Below are 19,000 nucleotides of genomic sequence, written 5' to 3'. Positions count from 1 at the left end.
TTGGGAGGCAGAGGCAGGCGAATCTCTGTGAGTTCGAGACCAGCCTGGTCTACAAGAGCTAGTTCCAGGACAGGCTCCAAAAGCACAGCGAAACCCTGTCTCAGAAAAAAAAAAAAAAAAGAAAAGAAAAGAAAAAAGAATTAAGAGTAAATGGTTGTCAGGGATGAGGCAGGAGCAAGCTGTCTATCGAGAAGAAGTTTGAGGAATCTTCTGGGGTCATTGATGGGTGTGTTCAGTGTGTCCCTTGATAAGACTGAGGGTTGTATGCATTTAACCAATTCCAGGATTCATCAATCTGAATCTTTTAAGACTCACCCATCTCATCGTGTGTAAATTATTCCTCATAAGGGAGTTGCAATGATTGGTTTGATTAAAGAGAAAGGTAGAAGGACATCAGTGTACCTGTTGAGCTGGTAGTTTCGCGAGTTCAATCTGATACATAAGCTGTCCTTTCATTCTCACTCCCTACCACTGAGCACAACCTTCTTAGGATGATTGTACCCGGCACGCCGCTGCCATGCTTTCACAGAGCAGTGTGCACTTCTCCCGCTCTCACATGATTGTGGGCTCAAGTCTGGGCTATATAGTTAGATGAGGCATGGTTGACTCTAGAGCTTGGCATGCTTTGTGGGCATGGTTATCACAGGAGTACGTTGGTTTAGCACTGTGAAAGTGATTTTCTCACTTTAAGATATGTTTTTCTTTTCCCAGAATACTTTTTCTCAGACTTCAGCTTAATGTGAGCTCTTGGAATTTTTCTCTGAAGGGGATGAGATGATTAAGTGTGATTGCTGAGTGTTAAAATAGTGGCTCTTGTTGATTGTTGATCCGCCTCACACTGGGCTTCCTTTGTGGCTTGTTCTTTCTACAGACTGTATCAGAATGTCACCAGTCGTTGTTGTCAACATGCCTATTAAATATTACTTTATGAAATAGTCGAATCTTTGCTTCTGCTCCTAAAAACTGAAGGAAATATTTTGTATGAGATAGTGTGTCTTGCTTATATAGTGCTGAACAACATCCAGAATATACAGTCTTCCTTCCTTCCTTCCTTCCTTCCTTCCTTCCTTCCTTCCTTCCTTCCTTCCTTCCCTCCCTCCCTCCCTCCCTCCCTCCCTCCCTCTATCCCTCCTTCTTTATTTTATCTTGATGTATAGCCCAAACTCAACATTTAACTCATGATCTTCCTGCCTCAGCCTCCCAAATGCTGTGATTGCACATGTATGCTAGCATACCTGCTAAGGGTTGTTCCTTTTAAAATGTCTCATTTAAGCTGGGCAGTGGTAGCACACACCTTTAATCCCAGCACTCGGGAGGCAGAGGCAGGCAGATCTCTGTGAGTTCAAGACCACCCTGATCTAGTTCCAAGACAAGCTCCAAAGCTACAGAGAAACCTTGTCTCAAAAAACCAAAACAAAAAGAAAGAAAAGAAAAGAAAAAGAAAGAAAGAAAATCTCATTTAGAGCTACATGACAAAATCTTTTTCTCAGATTAAGGTGAGAATGAGATTATTGTTGTTCCTGAAGACTAGGCAAACTATTGAGAAGATTGCAATGTCTGTAAAAGTATGAATTTGTTAGTAAAAGAACAACTTCCTTTTTTTATATCTTAAAATAAGATTTATATAGTTATAAAAATGTATGATGTGCCAAACCTTCACTGTTTTTTAAATTGGTTTTGCAAATTAAATGGAATTCTATATAAGCATTTACTATGGAATCAGACATATTCATGAAAACACTAGAATATCCAGATCTAGCTGAGTGTGGAAGTGTATACCTGTAATCTTAGCACCTGGGAGCTGAGGCAGGAGGATCATGAGTTAGAGGTTCGCCTGGGTTACACGACAGGACCTATTTCAAGCAGACAAAAGGAATGTGCATGTTTGTGTGACTTTTACAGTAGAAATGGACCATAGCCTGGGTGAACATCGAGTACCTGCAGTTAGTGACCGCTGAAAGGAGAGAGGGATCCTGGAGGATGTCTCTCAGGCTGAATTGCCATCCCCACGCCACAGAATGGGCTCTGTAGAGCCTGTCCTGGGCTTCTTGGTGCTGCATTGTAGCTTTGATTTTTGTGTTCTCCATTATATGTTTCTAGTTTTTCAAAAGATTAAGGAGTGTGAAGAATCCTTCTTGAGCCGCGGTCAGTTACAGCTGTGCATTTCCAGAAGGTCCTGCTTGTTCCTTGTGTGAGAGCTCTGAGTAGCAGATTTTCTCCTGGGGAAGAGATGCAGGTGGTGCTTTGTTTGAGTGTCACTGGGCATGGTGTTAAAAGTACATTTGGAGTATGCACACCAAGGGCTGTGTGCCTCTGTTACTCTTGTTGTGAGGCTCTTACTAGGAAAACTCGGAGACTCCAGGTTAGCCTCACATCCCTGAATTCTGTACATAAAACCAGGATTCGAGAAGAGATGCTTGGTTGGTCTTACCTTGCTTCTCACCTTAGTTGGGGAGGTAAAGGAGGAGAATCAACAAAAAATCCAGGATCCACGGAAACTTGGTTTTTGGCTCCTTCCTTTCGTTGAACAGTACTAGTGGTACAAGATAGCTTGCCACACCCTGTGTCGCCAGCCGCCTGCCTTCTGTGTCAGGCTGAGTGTTTTTCTTTTCAAAAAGAAATTGAAACTGTAGGCGAGGGGAAAGAGTAAGTACACTTTACATTTGGATGCCTTCTGAACTGGGTTGCAGAAGCAATATCTGAAAGTTAAGATGCGTTGAAGGAGCCGTGCCTGCTGCTCTGGGGTGGGTGCTTCAGTTTTCAGAGTGTGGCGGGCAGGTGGTAGAGGAGGCCAGCTCAGAACATGCCCGGTGTGGCGTTCATAACAGGTGGTCTTGCTCTGTTCCTTCTCTCACCTGCCAGCCGTCGGCACAGTGGGATCCTGTGTGTTGTCTCATTGTGTAGAACTCAGGAACAGCAGTAGTATGTTGGAGTACTTAGTGTTCCTTCTAACTGTTCTTTGAAGGAGACTAGCTTTGCTTGAACTTAAGGATCCATGCTTATTGCTTACACTCAGTGAGTTTCTAGGCCTCGGATGGGAGTTGAGTGACTTCTTATGATTGTTGTATGGAAAATGATCTTGCATGTTGTATTGTATTTCCAGAACTGTATGGCTTTGATGTGCTCATAGATAATACTCTGAAGCCATGGTTATTGGAAGTGAATCTCTCCCCTTCTTTGGCCTGGTAAGTCAGTTCTGTCAACGAAAAACAAGACAAACCTGCACATGCTACTAAATGTGGTGGTTTTTTTTTTTTTTTTTGAGGGCGATGCTATTTCTCTTTTGGTAAAAGACTTTCCTTTACACAGTGATGGTTAAATTTAAAAATTTGATGTTTTATGGTATGTTATCAAACCTCTGTGAGAGTGAGTTTCCCAGTCGTTTTGCCATACATAATTGCCATTTATTTGGCTTTTTAAGGATCTTTCATATTTTGACTTTTAACATTTTTTAAGATGCTCAGATAAGACTGTGTCTATTATTTCATCTTGTTTGCATTACTAAACCACTTGAAACACGAATAACAAGTTACTTCATTACACTGGAAAGAGCAATAGTCTCGAGAAAATATGCTGACAGATATCCTAAACTGAAAACAGAGTGTGAACAAAATGTACTACTCATCAGAGAACATGAATATGAAAGTAATAGCGACTTGATTTCTGCATCATCCCATATATACTCATACCATCTCAGAATTTCAGCTCTCTGATCTGTACTCACCTCTGAAGCATTGAAGTTATAACAGCCTGAGCAGACCTAAATTAAAAAAACAAAAACGAAAGCAGCTACTTCTTTATCCAAGCCACCTTCTTCAGTTTGGTGTTCCTAAAGAACTGATTCTCGGGGAAGATGTAGACTTTACCGTTGAACACATGGCTGCCCCTCAGCAGACCATCCTGCTGCAGTCAGACTCTGCGGTGCCAGATTCTAGCCTTTTGTTGTTGTTCCCCAGCTCTGTAGGTGCTCTGCTGAAGGACTGGAATACCCTCAGGTGGTGCCCTGCCTCTGCTGCTCTGGTGGAAAGCTGTACCAAGGCCCATCAGAGTGTTCTTTTTGCTCAGTGTGGTGGCCTGGTGTCTACCCAAGGTTAATGTCTAAAGCATTTAACAATCTTAGAGTTACAAAAATAAAACAAATTCTGTTTTTTAGAAGGGAAGAAATATATTTTTCATTACCCAGGAAGACCCTGCTTACATCTGCAGCGACAGAATTTCTACTAGCTATGTGCTTTTCTAAACAGAAATCCCTAGAGGTTTCTGCCAGAGACCACCCAGCTGCCGAGCTTTTAAGGATGAGAGATTGGCCGAATGCCAAGTCATCAACTAAAGCCATGTTGACTCCTTGGTAGAGTGGGGATTTGGCTTACCTCAGGTATGAGGTGTGCAGCCGGGCAGTGCCTTCAGTTGTTAGCGCTGCCCTTTGTCCAGTCAACCCTTTCTGCATTGCCCAGGAAAGCACAAGTGCCAGTGTTAAACATCCCAGAGGAGCACAGTGGGGCCAGCAGCAAGAGCAGAGCGGGTCATGGAGACGCACCGAAGCCCCAGGGTACCCCTCTCCACAGGAAGGCCTCTTGGTTTTGGTCTTCACTGTTTCAGGGTTCCCCAGGGCTGCTGCTTCCTCTGATGGTGAGATGTTGGTAGGGCTTGCTTGGATCTTTTTGCCCTATTTACAAGCCTGCATGCCTAAAGAGCAGGAGTTAGCCCAGAAAATGAAGGCTTCTGCAAAGTATCAAGGTGGCCAAAATGTCTTTCTTGTCTTGCGTGTGAATGTAAGTGAATGATGAATCACTAAGACATGATTTGAATATAGGGCACTCATAAAAGTAGTAAAAGTACAAGCTCACTGACAATCAAGGCCCGAACCCCGCGATGATAATGAAGCAATAGCCCTGGCTTGCTCCAAACTTGAATTGCACAAGATCTGGAGTAAAAGATTCCATGTCAGGGAATCAATGTATTGATGCTGGGCCTGTCTTGCAGAGGATGAGTTTCACACGAGGCTTGTATCCTGTTATTTTCCACCCACTTTTCTCTTCCCCTTTCCTGTCAGTTTGTTGTGCTGCGCTGCTTCTCAGATATTTGGAAACTGTGTTATACTGGGACCCATGATGAGGCAGCTCTTCTGTTAGCCTACAGAGCGATCCATTGTCCCTTTCTTTCTCTGTTCTCTTAGTGATGCACCGCTGGACCTCAAGATTAAAGCCAGTATGATCTCAGATATGTTCACTGTTGTAGGTAAGTAGCAGTGTGTTCTGAACTGGACTCTCAAAAAATTAACCAGAGCTTCCATTTGCCAGGCTCCAACTGTAGGTGTTGCCAACTGGCAGTTCCTAAGCCATGCTGAATGTTTTGTACTAAAAAATTATATTTTCAGGGAAGTGTTTATATGTTTCTACTCCCCCTGGCTCCATCCTGTCCCGAGGCTGAACCACAACTAAGGCTGAGACCTGGGGCATGGGAATTATGAGCAGAGGCAGAGAATTAAGCAAAGATCTGCAGAGAGTATATTTTTTCTCCGAGCTGGGAAAGTGAAACCCACCGAAGAAGCCCTGTTACAAAGGAGACCGGCTGTATTTCTCCTAGACAGTCTCTGCTGGCTTCAACATGATCCCTTCTGCAGTATTATAGCCAAAGCAGCCTGAGGAAGAAATCCCATTTTAAGTAGATAAGCCAGAACTTTGAAATGGAGATGGGCAGTCAGGTGGGTATGACGTGGCTTTATTATTGGGTTTTAAAATTTTCCCAAAAAGACACAATGAAATCCATTTAATGTGAACTAGTACTCATACCCGCCGATGCTGTGAAACTTAGCGACTTTCTTCTTCTTTTTTAAAAAAATTTATTTATTTATTTTATATTCCGATCATAGTTTCCTCCCTCCTCCTCTCAGTCTTTCCCCATGACCTCCCCCTTGTCACTACCACCACCCACCCTGCCCCACCCCAGTCCCAATTTCTGTTTAGAAAAGGGCAGGCAGGCCTCCCATGGATATCAACAAAACATGGCAGATTAAGTTGCAGTAAGAGGCAGCACCTCCCCTTGTTTTGAGACTGGGCAAGATGACCCAGTATTTGGGAACAGAATCTCAAATGCCAGCAAAAGAGTCAAAGACAGCCCCTGCTCCCACTATCAGGAGTCCCACGAGAAGACCAAGCTATACAGCTGTCACGTATAAGCAGAGGATCTAGGTCAGTTCCATGCAGACAGGCTCCCTGGTTGTCAGTTGAGACTCTGAGCCCCTGCGAGCCCAGGTTAGTTAATGATGTGGGCTTTCTCATGATGTCCTTGACCCCTCTGGCTCCTACAGTCCTCCCCCTCTCCCTCCCTCTCTTGAGCAGGATTCCCAAAGCTCTGGCTAATGTTTGGCCGTGGTTCTTTGCATCTGTTTCTGTCAGTTGCTGGATGAAGCCTCTCTGATGACAGTTGGGCTGGGGACCAGTTTATGAGTTAGCAGAATATCATTAGGCATCATTACACTGATATTTTTTTTCCTCCAGTGGTGTTTGGTTCTGGGTCCTGGTACTCCAGGCAGTGTTGGGTGGGCTTCCTCTCATGGCATGGGTCTCAGGTTGGACCAGTCATAGGTTGGTTATTCTTACTTTAGCACATCCATAAACAGGATAGACTGTAAGTCGAAGGTCATGTGGCTGGGTGGTGTCCCAGTCCCTCCATTACTTGGTCACAGGAGATGGGCCAGTTCATGCTTCTTATTCACGATTGCTAGGACCCTTAGCTGTGGGCTCATCTTTCTAGATTCCCGTGTGTTTTCCATGCACCAGGTATCAACCAGACCCAGAATGGCCCCCTGCTTTCCAGTTGTCTCTTTCAGTACTCTCCCTTCATCCCATCTCTACCTGCCCTCAGTCCACCCACAAAATCTCTTCTGTTTCCCCTTTCCAGGGAGAGTTGAGTGTCCTGCTTGAGCTCTCCTTGTTATCTGGCCTCTCTGGGCCTATGGTTTGTAGCATCTTCTTTTTTGGTGGAGAATCTAGTTCTTTTAGGAAGGAAGTAAAACTCGTGGAAATTCTGTTTTTTTTTCTTTTTTGTTAGAAAAATTCTGAAGAAAAAAATCTCTGTTTTTACAGTGATGCATGCAATTTACCAATAATATAAAAACCAATATAATCTAAGATTTAGGCCAAAATCTGTTTTCCTTCTTGGGAATCATGACCTGGTATTATTACTTTACAGTTGAATGTTAAAATAATTAATTAGATAGAGCTGGGTGTGCACATCCTAGCACTCAGGAGGCAGAGGATCAGGACAGCCAAGGTTACCCAGAGAAACCCTGTTTTGAAAAACCAAAATAATAATAACAACAACAATAATAATAATTAGATTGTGTTGAGTGTAAAAATGCTAATTATATATTTTTCTAAAAAACATATAGCATAACATATTTTTAAGCAGTAGATAATCCTAAAGTTTGTTACAGAAGTTAGAAAATTCCCAGTAGATTGTAGCAGGACATGATGACATGCTTGCTATGGACTCTTCTGGCAAAAGCTTTGTTTCCCTTCTAGTTACCATCTAGAAAGCTAGTTAAAAAAACACAACAAACAAGCTTTTCTTTTATGAAAAGATTTTTATGAAAAGCAATATGTTTCACAAAGATGACTTATTCATTTGTTTGAGATTCAAAGCCACATCTCTGTCAATCGAGATTGCACTGAGTTTCTCAGTCTGCTCCCTCTGTGGAGTACTTGAACCAAACCAAACAGGCTCCTTTCTTAGAAAAGGGCAGCTCTTAATACTGCTCATTCCCCATTCAGGATTTGTGTGCCAAGATCCTGCACAGCGGGCATCCAACCGGTCAATTTATCCCACCTTTGAGTCTTCCAGGCGGAACCCTTTTCAGAAACCTCAGGTAAGCAGTTTGAGGAGCATGAAGCCCGAAGAAGACTTGCTGGGGAGTGGACGCTGATGAAATGAGCGAGCTGAAGTGCTGGTTGGGAGGTCACTCGGGGCAGGAGAATCTGGGGATGTGTTCTGCAGTGCCTGTCTTTGATGCTTTTGATTGCTTTCTACCAGAGTTACTCCTTGTTTTTGTTCTGACTTTTCTCTCTTCACTACCTTTTCTTCTCTTTCCAAGCTCACCATCTCTCCCCTCAGATTACCATACTGGGGTCTGTTAGTTCTTAAGCTTGACTAGGCATTTTCTAATCTTCAGACTAGTTCTGTAAAGATGCTCCATTGAAACAGTGTGTCCCCTTTCCTCTTTTTGAAGGGCCCCTCAGTGCTTATGAGCTCTGGTTAGAGCTAAAATAAATAGCCAAAGAAGCTGGCGAATCAGAAGCATCATGTGGTCAAGTACTACTCCAGGCTCTGCGCACTCTGGTTCTGGGTCTGTTCACTCGGTTGTGCCGTCCGTCTGCATGCTTGAGTACAGCCACTCAGTGTTTCTTCTTTCTAAATGAAGCTCTGCCCGCCTCTTCTCTGCCCATCTGGTTTGATTCCTTGGTCTTCTCAAGCTTTGGAACTACTTTTTATAATCCACCTTATCTTTAAGGACCTCTAGTATCCTTAGAGATAGTATAAAGACACCACAGTTACCTTGTTTTCAATGTATTGTTTTGCATTCATTGATTGTGGCCTTTAAATTGTCCTGTGCTCCTCTACTACACTGATAGCTTCCCCTCTTCTCCCTCTCTACTGTCCCTCCCCTCTCCTTTTCATCACTTTTTCCTCCACTTCATCCTTCCATTCTTCCTCTTCATCCATCGCTCATGGATCTCACGGAGAGCGATGCTGTGTCAGATACCGTCACATTGACAGGTTTTCCACAGTCTTGTATGCAGGCAGGTAGTGTGAAGAAGGGATAGTAGGCAGCTACAACGCAGTGATGTGCCAGGCTGATGAGGATAACCTAGCTGATCGTTGCCATGCTCCAGTGTGGGCAGACAGGGCCAAGAGCCTCCTGTTGTCAGAGAAACCAGAAAGGATTTTTTTTTTGTTTCCTTTTGTTTGTTTGTTTTAATGTTGACAGCTCAGTGAAACAAAACTAAAGCACTGCAAGCCAAACCTAACATGCCTTTGATCTGGAGTGGGTGCCTGTCGGGAGTCCTGTTCTGGGTGATTCCCTAGGTGGTGGTGTGCTCTGGAGCATGATGTGCTGTATTGCAAGAGGGATTGTCTCAGATTAGAAATACAGCCAGACATCAGAGTCATACTTGCTCAAGAGCATCCTCACAGATCAAAGACAAGGTAGAGAATTATTAACCTCGGTATAGTGGGGAAACTTAGGCAGTCGCATTCCTGTGCCAATTGTTCCTTGCACGGTCCCTAGACAGAGTTGCACACTTAGAGCTGTGAATATTTCTCACGGTTTTGATATGATTTCTGCCAGGCTCTTTTTCTAGGGATGGCAGCATTCCAGTCTTGAAGGAATGGATCCATGTCTTAACTTGCCAGTCAGCTTTTATTGGCTATTCTTTGCAAATCACCAAAAATCTACCCAATAGTTGTTCTGCTTACTGGTAGGCAGTGGCACGACGTCATCAATAAGCAACCTTGGGTGATGTATACAGTGTACCATCTGAGACAGGTTTGTCAGGGAGGCTTGTTCACTCGGGGTCTCAGTATCTAACAGTAACGAGAAGTTGAAGTTGGAATACAAAGAATAGGAAGACAACAGTACCGAAGAGGAATATTCGCACTTTTCAACCAAGGCAGGGCTCTTGCATGTGGTCTGTGCTTTCTAATGTCTTAGACGCAGGAAATGGAGAGCCATAGGCCTATTAGGGAAAGGTAGGGCTTTATCCCGTTTCTTTTGTCTCTTATAGCATCCAGTATCTGCATAGGTTCAGCCAACAAAAATCACACAGGTGCATTCTAGGTCATTTGGAGCCTGGACTCGGTTTTAATTCCCATTTCTCAAATAGAAAGCCTTTTAGCCTTGGACTTTCACGGTATATGTAGATCGTGAACCTGCTCTTTGTATGATCTGAGAACACAATTAGAATGCCTGGAAAGAAATGCGCCAGTATCTTCTTGGTTATAGACGATGAGAACAGAGGACGCAGTAGCTTGGGGTCGTCAGTTCCCGGGATGATTCTGCTGTGGTAAAGACAGTTGGATTGAAATGATGAACAGAGCTTATCCATTATTTTCCCCAAAATATTCTGGAAAGAAAATACTAAAATGCAGAGAGGAGCTCTCTCTGGTTCAGGTATCTTAGGAAGCATGCCACTCCAGCGGCTTAGTGTTAGCTCTTTTCACACTGAGTCTTGGGTTTATCTGCATTTTCTCACAGCTGCTACTTGATATGTGCAGCGATTTGTAACTGAATTTAGATGCATGCCAGAATTAGATGTGACCTTTAAAATAACACAGATGTTTTTCCGACACGAGCAACTTTTGCTCCTTTACTGTCCGTATAAGCAGTTTTTGAAATTGACTGCCAGTGTTTTGGCGTTGTTCAGTTTGGGACTTTGGCACCGTTTTGCTGCAGTGTGTTAAATTGGAGGTCATCTCTTCCCTCTTCTCCTCTGAGGGGCAGGTTGTTCCCACTGATGCGCAGCAGGAAGCTCTGCTGCAGTTATCCTAACATTCTCTTCTCTGGTGCATTATCTAAACTGGAAGCCTGAATGGCAGCTTCCTTAACTCCTGATTCCAATAAGATGATTTATATGGCTAAGAAAAGTCCTACGATGTCTAGTGTCGTGTTTGATTCTATAATGTGTATTTTATAGATGGTAGAATTCAAAACTCTACAGAATGTAATGTTTCATATTTAGTAATTGTCTAAATATTATTCGCTGCCCATAGTAAGATACAGAGACCAGACAAAGAGCCTACGTTCTAAATAGCACTTGAACTAATCCATATGCTGCAAGCATTGAGAACATTGCATGGTGTGCTGGTGGTTTCAGTGTCCTTATGTGTAATTCCCATCTTAATTTCCCTGTGTCATTCATTTTCAGTTCTTTACATGTAGCTTCGTTGCTTAGGATTTGTTTGTTTGTTTGTTTTGTGTAGCAAGGCCTCTCTCTAGTTATATATTTAAACTGGCCTACATGATGTAAAGCCTTTCTGGCTTTATTAAGCCTGTTTTATAAATGTGGAATTCTTTAACTTTACTTCTCCTTACCACTGTTCTTCTGGAAATGAAGCCTTCAGTGTCCCCCTAATTTCTTATCAGAGCTAAGATGAGATCAAGAAAGGGAGGAAAGAAAAGGCATTTCTGCGCATGTCGACCTGCTCCGTGGCTGTCAGATTATACAGCCTCTACTATTGCTTGCTTTGTGCCTGTCTTTCTATTCTTTTATCTCTATCTGCATTATTTCCTGCCTGAAATGCCTGTAGTTCAAACCTGCTGGAAAATGAACTGTATGGTTGTGATGGTTCTGTGGAAAGCAGGCGAACTTTAGGAGAGGGACCTGGATTTAAGTTCAGTCCCTGCTAATAACTAGCTGCTAGACCTCCAGGAGGTTCCTGAAGTCTCTGGGACTCAGGGCCCACACCTGCTAAATGGGACGAATACATACATGTGTGGAATTCTTGTGAAAAAGAAAGTATAAAACACCAGCAGGATGCTGCGGTTCACACCCAGAAGGTCTAGTGCCCTTCATACTTCTCAGTCCTCTCTGATTGCTTTACCCCCAGCATCAGTATCTGGTCTTACTTTCATGGTCATCAGCTCATAGTTGTTTTCAAACAGTAGGAAAGATTTTCAATAATATTTCATTGATACTTCCTGATTTGTTGCCGTTTATATGATGCTCTACTTACATTTTTAACACTTTGCATTTTTTGCTGTATATTATATTTATTATAACAATAACTCCCTGACTGGAAATAAAATTTGGTATAAATATATTAAATTTTCTCAAATGCTTCTATAAAATCCAAAGATGCTAAATCCTTCCTGTGTCTGCTGTAGTCTTTGCCATTCTATTAAAAAAGAATATATATATAAAATTTTGCTTCTAAGGCATGTTTAGAATAAAGCAGTCTCCATATTGTTATCCTTTGTGAGCAAACTAAACCCTAAGTGCCTGTGAGTCTTTTCTTCCCGTGTTTGTCTGTTATTTCACTAGGGTCTGAGTCAGCCTTGCTGGGCATCAGTTACCCAGACACGGTTTTTAAGGTGGACCCTCAGTTACTGTTCTCTGGTTCTCTGGTGCCACATCAGTGCTTCATAGTTTTTCAGACATAATTATAGGAGGTTTGGGTAAGTTTGTTGTTGGGTTTGTGTTCTTTTTAAAGTCAGTTCTCTTAACAAAACACATTCTCTCAGACCTACTGACTTAGATTAATTCCAGAGATTTAGATAGCTCATCTGATTTCCTTGTAACACAGCCCACTTAACTAATTTCAAAGTATGCTCTGATTATTTTGAAGTCATCTTTAAGAAGCTATATTTATTGATACATGATCTTTTTATTTCTTTCATTTGGTAGTATTAATTCTTTAACTTTTTCAGTGTTTACCACTTTTCAGTGTTTACCTTTTATTTTCTTTATAGCCAGTCACAGCACAGAGAGTTGAGCTATTTTTAGGTTCCTTTACTTGCTGTTGAGTTCTGCACTTCACATACAGAATTGTAGATTCTTTTTATTTACATTGCTCTTGTCTCATATTTTCTTACCTTCAATTCTGATGTCATTCAGGCAGTTCACCTTTTTGCTGAGTCTCCATTTTGTCAGGTTTTTGGCAGCCTTCTTTAGACTGCGAGAAAAAGTTTGTAATCACCACTTGCTCTTACTGAGTGCGGGTACTTGTTCCTTTGTCTTGACCATTTTATGTTCAGTTGCTTCCTCCTCAAACAATGATGCTAAGATGCGTAAACGTGTCTTCTCTGGGTAGATTCTAAATCCAGAGTGGTGCCCGTGGTCATGTAAGCGTGGTGCACATTGCATGGCAGATTCTTACCTGGACACTAATTGGCGCTCTAAAATTTATCAGAGCACTTGATGGTGTACATAGCTTGTCATCTCCCGGAGCCAGTGGGTTCTCAGTTCAGTGGAGCCTTGTTTCTAAGCAGTCCACAGCCTGCTGGAATGTGTCATTTATCATATTACCACTCAGAGGATGCAGTGGAAGGATTTAAGTTAAAGCCACAGATGACTGCTTTTTCTTGACGTTGTTTCTTTATTTTATTTAATTTTTTATTTTTTTTAAGTAATAGGAAGAACCTTGGGCCTTGCACATGCTAGCCGAGCACTGAGGGTCACTGAGCTGTACCCCCACTCCTCCCTGATTTTTATATTTATGATGGTTTTGCAGATCAATCTGTCCCGTCCCCCCCACCCCTTGCTTTTGGTATCCTAGTGTGCTGGGGCACTCCCAAACTTTGATTTTTCTCACACACAAGTGTAAGAGGTGGGATGTAAGTAAGAAAGGATCTGTGTGTGTACGCAGGAGTGTAGAAGGTATCTCTTGAAAGTTAGTGTAGAAAAACTTAAGCGTTTTAGGTGCTAATTCATTCTTTACAGGAATGCTGGAATGCTGAGCATTAGGTTAGGATCCAATGATTATTTAAAACTCTGCTACAAAGAAGTGAAGTTGGAAGTCGTCATTAGGTGTTATTTAATATTGGTGTGTCCTGTGTTTTTGGACATACACGATGCATCCCTGATAACTGTTCTAGGAATCAGCGTTCTCAGCACTTTAGCCACCTAATGCAGGTTTAGTTTATCAGTGCCTTTGCATGGCAGTCTCTTCTAGACAGCCGATGAAAGTCTTCATTTGCATCCAGGCATTTGAGTAATATGTCTTATTATCTTATTATATTATCTGAGATGACTTTAAAGTACCCTTAACAGCAAGGTGTGGTGATACACACCTGTAGTATCAGTACTTGGAAGGTTGAGGCAGGAGGATCACTAGTTTTAGGCTAGCCTGAGATACTCTCTCGAAGACATCAAGGACTGCGGATATACCTCAGTAGTAGAGAAGTTGCTAGCATACAGAAAGGCCCAGGGTTCCATCTGCTAACTTCCCCCAACATTAAAATAAATCCCTTAGGATCAGACAGGATGGCTTTTTGATTTTGGAAGACTCATTGCCAGTGGCTCTATGTGGCTTCATGATCGGAACTAGATAAGCTTGTCTGTTTTCTCAACCAGTAAGTAGGATGGGGTGATGCGAAAAGTCCTCAAGCCATTTCTCTACTATATCAGTTCTTCTTTGCTAAATAATCTTCACACTTTAGAGACTTGCAAAAGTGACATGTTCCTCTCTGGATCTTTACACTCTCCCTTTTATAGCTGGATTTTGGTGCATACTACAGTTCACTTTATTCCTAGAGCCTGAAGGAAATCAAAATGCTCCCTAAAATTCTTCTGCAGTTTTAAATTCTGAACATATTAGGGCTATATCCCAGCATGGCTACTCACTTCTAAAGCAAATATTTATTGATTTACTTCTCTAGATGTTGAAGATACCACAGTAAAAGCTAGACAAATAAATGCTGATTTCATACTCTTTCATTATATAGGTAGCTTGTCATGGGACTTTTATAACTATCTAGTTATAAAGTCTAGTTTTTATTACTTCTATGCTAGTTTGTAGATGAGTGTTTTACACATAGTTTCCTGTGTTCAAAGGGAAACCCATCCATGGTTTGTGTACCATTATAATATGTTACTTGGTGACTTAGCAGAAAATTTATTTCTTATAGTTCTAGACACTGGGATGTTTACAAGATTCCGGGTGGGATAGTGGTGGCGCATGCCTTTAATCCCAGCACTTGGGAGGCAGATCATAGGTGATCTCTATGAGTTCAAGGCCAGCCTGGTCTACAAAGTGAGTTTCAGGACAGCCAGGACTACACAAAAAACCCTGTTTTGAAAAACCAGAAGACAGAACAAAGCAAAAAGACAAAGATTCCAGCAAAGTAGAAGTTCTTCTGAGGCCTGACTTTGTAGGTGGCAGACATTTCATTCCCTACTCGGAGCACATCTGTTTGCACACATCAGGGAGAGCACATGAGACTGAGTAAGGAAGGTCTCTGGCACTAATTCTATGGAACTAATTCTAAGGCACCATGAATATGACCTTATCTGATTACCCCTTAACGGTCCCATTTCCAAATACCATCAGTTGAGGGGTAGGTCCTCATCATGAATTTTGGAGACTCACAAACACCCATGTCTGGTCTAAGCATAAAGACAGTACTAGCTGCTCACAGTTGACCTGCTTCTCCTTGATGGAAGTTTATTCCAGGAAACTAGAAAGATATTTCATGCCTATAGCTCTTCGATTATTTCTCTTTTTTTTGTCTCCTTGGCATTTGTGTGTGTTATGTTTTATCAGCTATTTCATCAGTGTCAGTAGTAGTGTATTTTCACACTTCAGGCTATTTGACTCTGGCCCCTGCCACTTTTCTGCTTGTGTAACATCAAAATCCCTGAAAGCATGGTCCTCAGACTCCTGTTCCTGTTGTGGAAACAGCCGTAACCCAGATTGTCTGTTGGTCCATGAGGGCCATCCTTTGGGGCAGTCAGCCTTCATCCAGTCGTGATGTCCAGCAGCCACAGTGCTGCCTGGGTGGTAGGATTTTCGGTGGAGCTCTACTTTAAATTTACTGATGATTCAGCTCTCAGGAGTTTCCCTTTCGATTTCTAAAACACCCCAGTGCACCCAGCTTGAAGAAAAGTGTATTCCTTGGTGTCTTTTTCTCAGGTCCCCCAACTCTCCTCTCCCAGTGCTAAAGAGAACATAATTATTTACTAGAATAAATACACAGTCTTGTTTCTGGGGCTATTTTTTCTTCATTCCCCAAAAATATTGGCTATACCCGAAACCAGGACTAAGTGTCCGTTGAGGAGCTACCCAGCATTGCCCGACTTTCCTGCTTGTTTCTGCGCGTTAGCGGATTTCTGCCATTTCTTGTCTTGACTTGGAGTTCACTAGTGGTTTGTTTTCCTTCTGTTTCCTGGGGGTTTGTGTTAAGTGACTAATTCTAGAAATTGGGCTGTAGATTTGATGTTGAGTGGGGAGCAAGGGAGCAATAATGGAGCTTGCTCCCTTCAACCTTGCTTTGATTTTCTCCCTTGTAGCGTTCCCGTCCACTTTCTGCCAGTGACGCAGAAATGAAAAACCTTGTGGCCTCAGCCCGGGAGAAGGTGCCGGGGAAGTTAGGCGGTTCTGTGCTTGGTCTGTCAATGGAGGAGGTAAAGATTATTTCATTTCAGGCCTTTGTGGGTTAGCACAGTGCTCATTGCAAATTTGTGATTCCTAATACTCATGACAAATTCATGTTTTTCCCCGAAAGGAGAAAGATTCTAGATAGAGGTTTCTTCTTAGAAGACATCCGAATATCATTAATTCTTACACACGTGTTTGCTGGTTTCTTCATGTGTAACTCTGCCTTTGTCTTATAGCCACAGGTTTCAGAGTAGGTGCTCTTTTGTCTTACTCTGTTCTTTCTTCCTCCACCCAGATCAAAGTTTTACGGAGGGTAAAGGAAGAGAATGACCGGAGAGGAGGATTTATCCGCATATTTCCTACATCTGAGACATGGGAAATATATGGGTGAGGTGACTGCCTTTTTTTTCTCTTCTAGTTATACCTCTAGTCTGTAGAATTAGCTTGTCTGTGACTCATTGTTATTGCTTCCAATGTGGCGGCTGTTTTACCTTTTTTAAAACAGTAGTTAATCCACAAACCAGGCATGGTGATGCATGCTTAACATTTCCAGATTCAGGAGGAAGAGGCAGGAGGCTCAAAGTCATCCCCCTGCTGCATAGGGAAGTCAAGGCCTCTGAGGGCTCCTTGAAACCCAGACTTCAAAGAGAGGGGAGAAAAGACAAACCACAATATTAATAAGTCCAAGAACATGGCCATCGATGCTAATTAACCCACCTATGTATTGGGGCTCCCTCCCCATTTTTTAAGATTCATTTTTATTAATTTTGATTACATGATATGTGTACATGTAGCTATGTGCACGTGACTACAAATGGTCTCATGAGTAGAGACTTTGGATTCTCAGAAGCTGGAGTTACAGACTGTTCTGAGCCTTATGTGGGTGTTGGAACTGAACACAGGTCCTCGAGAATAGCAGCAAGTGCTCCCTACCTGTGAGCCATCTCTTCAGTTCTACACCCCCCCCCGACATTTTTAATCCGCTATCTCCCTCCTAACCATTCCTCTGCCCTTAATTTTGTTTTTTATCATCTTGATCTGAGAATTTATTTGTCCTCACTGTGTGTGCCTAAATAATACATCGTTCATTCTGATAAGTTCTAGTTTCCAGACAGTAAATACAGTGCCTCCATTTTAAGTGTTCATTTTGATGGTGGTTTTTGGCAAATTAAACACCAATTTAACTACTCCACAACCATTACACAGGACACCTCCTAAGTCTGTTATGACCCTTGACAGTCCCCTCCACTTAATCCCAGGCCTCAGGCGTCAGCAGAGCTGCATTTTATGACTGTCTTTGTAACTTATGCACTTGGCTTCTGTTTCTCATACAGTATTATTGAGGTTCATGCCTGTTGTCACATGAAGCAGTAATTTATTCTTTATTCCTGTGTTCTGTGTGATTGTGTTATCTATCAGTTTCTGTGTCCATTATTTGGCTGTTGTAAAGAAAATCCCTATACGTGTTCATGGGCTGTGCCTTGTGTGCCCTTAAAATTTCATTTTTCCTGAGTAAATGCCTAGAGTAGAATTTGATAAGTCATTGACCAGTGGTGATATACTTTAATGCTTTTACCCAAGATGTTGAAGAGTTCTAGTTGGTTCCCTTCCTTACTGTCACCAGGTCCTAGGTGGTAGCAGCTTCTTTCTCTTTTTTTTCTTCTTCTTCTCCAAAGACTTTATTATTGGTTGCATATCTTTACTTTTTGTTCACCCGTTCAGATTTTTATTTGTTCATAATTAAATCTTGGTATGTTGTATGTGCATAGGACCTTACTCATTTCTTCTAGATTATCCAGTTTGTTGGCATGTAATTGTTCTTAATAGTTCCTTATGATCAGGATTTAAAACAGTGTGTGTTTGTTTGTGTGTTTCTGTATGGGTTTGTGCATGTGAATGTGGGCACCTGCAGAGGCCAACAGAGGGCTTGGAATTACAGGTCCTTCTGAGCTGCCTGATGTGGGTGCTAAGAACCAAATCAGGGTCTTCTGTAAGTGCTCTTAATTGCTGGATCATCTCTTCACTTCAGCATCCCCTCCTGTTTTTTTCTGAAACAGGATCTCATATATCCGAAACTGGCCTCAAGCTTGCTATAAAACCAAGGATGACCTTAAACTTCTAATCTTTTCATTCTACCTTCTGAGTGCTAGAATTACAGTTTTGACCCATTAGGTCCAGTTTATATGGTTTTGGAGATGGAATCCAGAGCTGTGTGCATGCTCTGCTAGATGCAAACTCCTGTAGACAGAAGTTTCTGTCCCTCTTGGTCCTGCAGCCAGTTCAGTCCCAAAGAAACACACAGGGGCTTATATTATAATAAACTGGTTGGCCTATTAGCTCAGACTTATTACTAAACAGCTCTTACAACTTAAATTAACCCATAATTCTTGTCTATGTTTAGCCACATGACTTGGTACCTTTTCTCAGTGAGGCATTCTTATCTTGCTTCCTCTGCGTCTGGCTGGTGATTGCATTTCTGCCATTCTTCCTCCCAGAATTCTCTTAGGCTAATTGCTCTACCTATACTTCCTCTCTGGCTACTGGCCAATTAGCGTTTTATTAAACCAATACGAGTGACAAATCTTTACAGTGTACAAGAGCACCATCCCACAGCAGACTGTAACAACAGCTACACCCCAGCCATGATTCTTTGCATCTCTATTAACCAGTGTGATTTCTCCTTTCATCCTGTTTTTTTTTTTATTTTTGTTTTCTTCATTGCTTTAGCTGAAGGTTTGTTGATATTATCTTTAGTATATCTTAGAAAAATAATTCTTGGGGCTGAAGAATTAGCTCTGCAGTTAAGAGTACTTGTTACTCTTACAGAGGGTCCAGGTTCAATTCCCAGCTCCAACATGGTGGCTCACAACCATCCATAACTCCAGTTCAAGAGGATCCAATGCCC

General features: G+C 42.2%; 1 protein-coding gene across 28 annotated transcripts in view; it reads left to right on the top strand.

Moving 5' to 3' along the window:
• Ttll5 (tubulin tyrosine ligase like 5) overlaps window positions 1-19,000 on the top strand; it is a 276,835-nt gene that overhangs the window by 57,605 nt on the left and 200,230 nt on the right. For 26 of the 28 annotated variants that reach the window (XM_075947960.1, XM_075947950.1, XM_075947975.1 and 23 more), the window contains 5 exons: window positions 3,104-3,185; window positions 5,177-5,238; window positions 7,776-7,870; window positions 16,008-16,121; window positions 16,391-16,482. In XM_075947960.1, coding sequence (XP_075804075.1) covers window positions 3,104-3,185; window positions 5,177-5,238; window positions 7,776-7,870; window positions 16,008-16,121; window positions 16,391-16,482 — 445 coding nt within the window. Of the gene's footprint in view, window positions 1-3,103; window positions 3,186-5,176; window positions 5,239-7,775; window positions 7,871-16,007; window positions 16,122-16,390; window positions 16,488-19,000 lie in introns of those variants that run through there. The other 2 variants (XM_075947978.1, XM_075947977.1) reach the window with 1 other exon arrangement.

Source organism: Microtus pennsylvanicus, chromosome 14, assembly GCF_037038515.1.
Source record: "Microtus pennsylvanicus isolate mMicPen1 chromosome 14, mMicPen1.hap1, whole genome shotgun sequence".
NCBI classification, from domain to species: domain Eukaryota; kingdom Metazoa; phylum Chordata; class Mammalia; order Rodentia; family Cricetidae; genus Microtus; species Microtus pennsylvanicus.
Note: the sequence above shows the minus strand (reverse complement) of the source record. Positions and strands in the feature narration are given on the sequence as shown.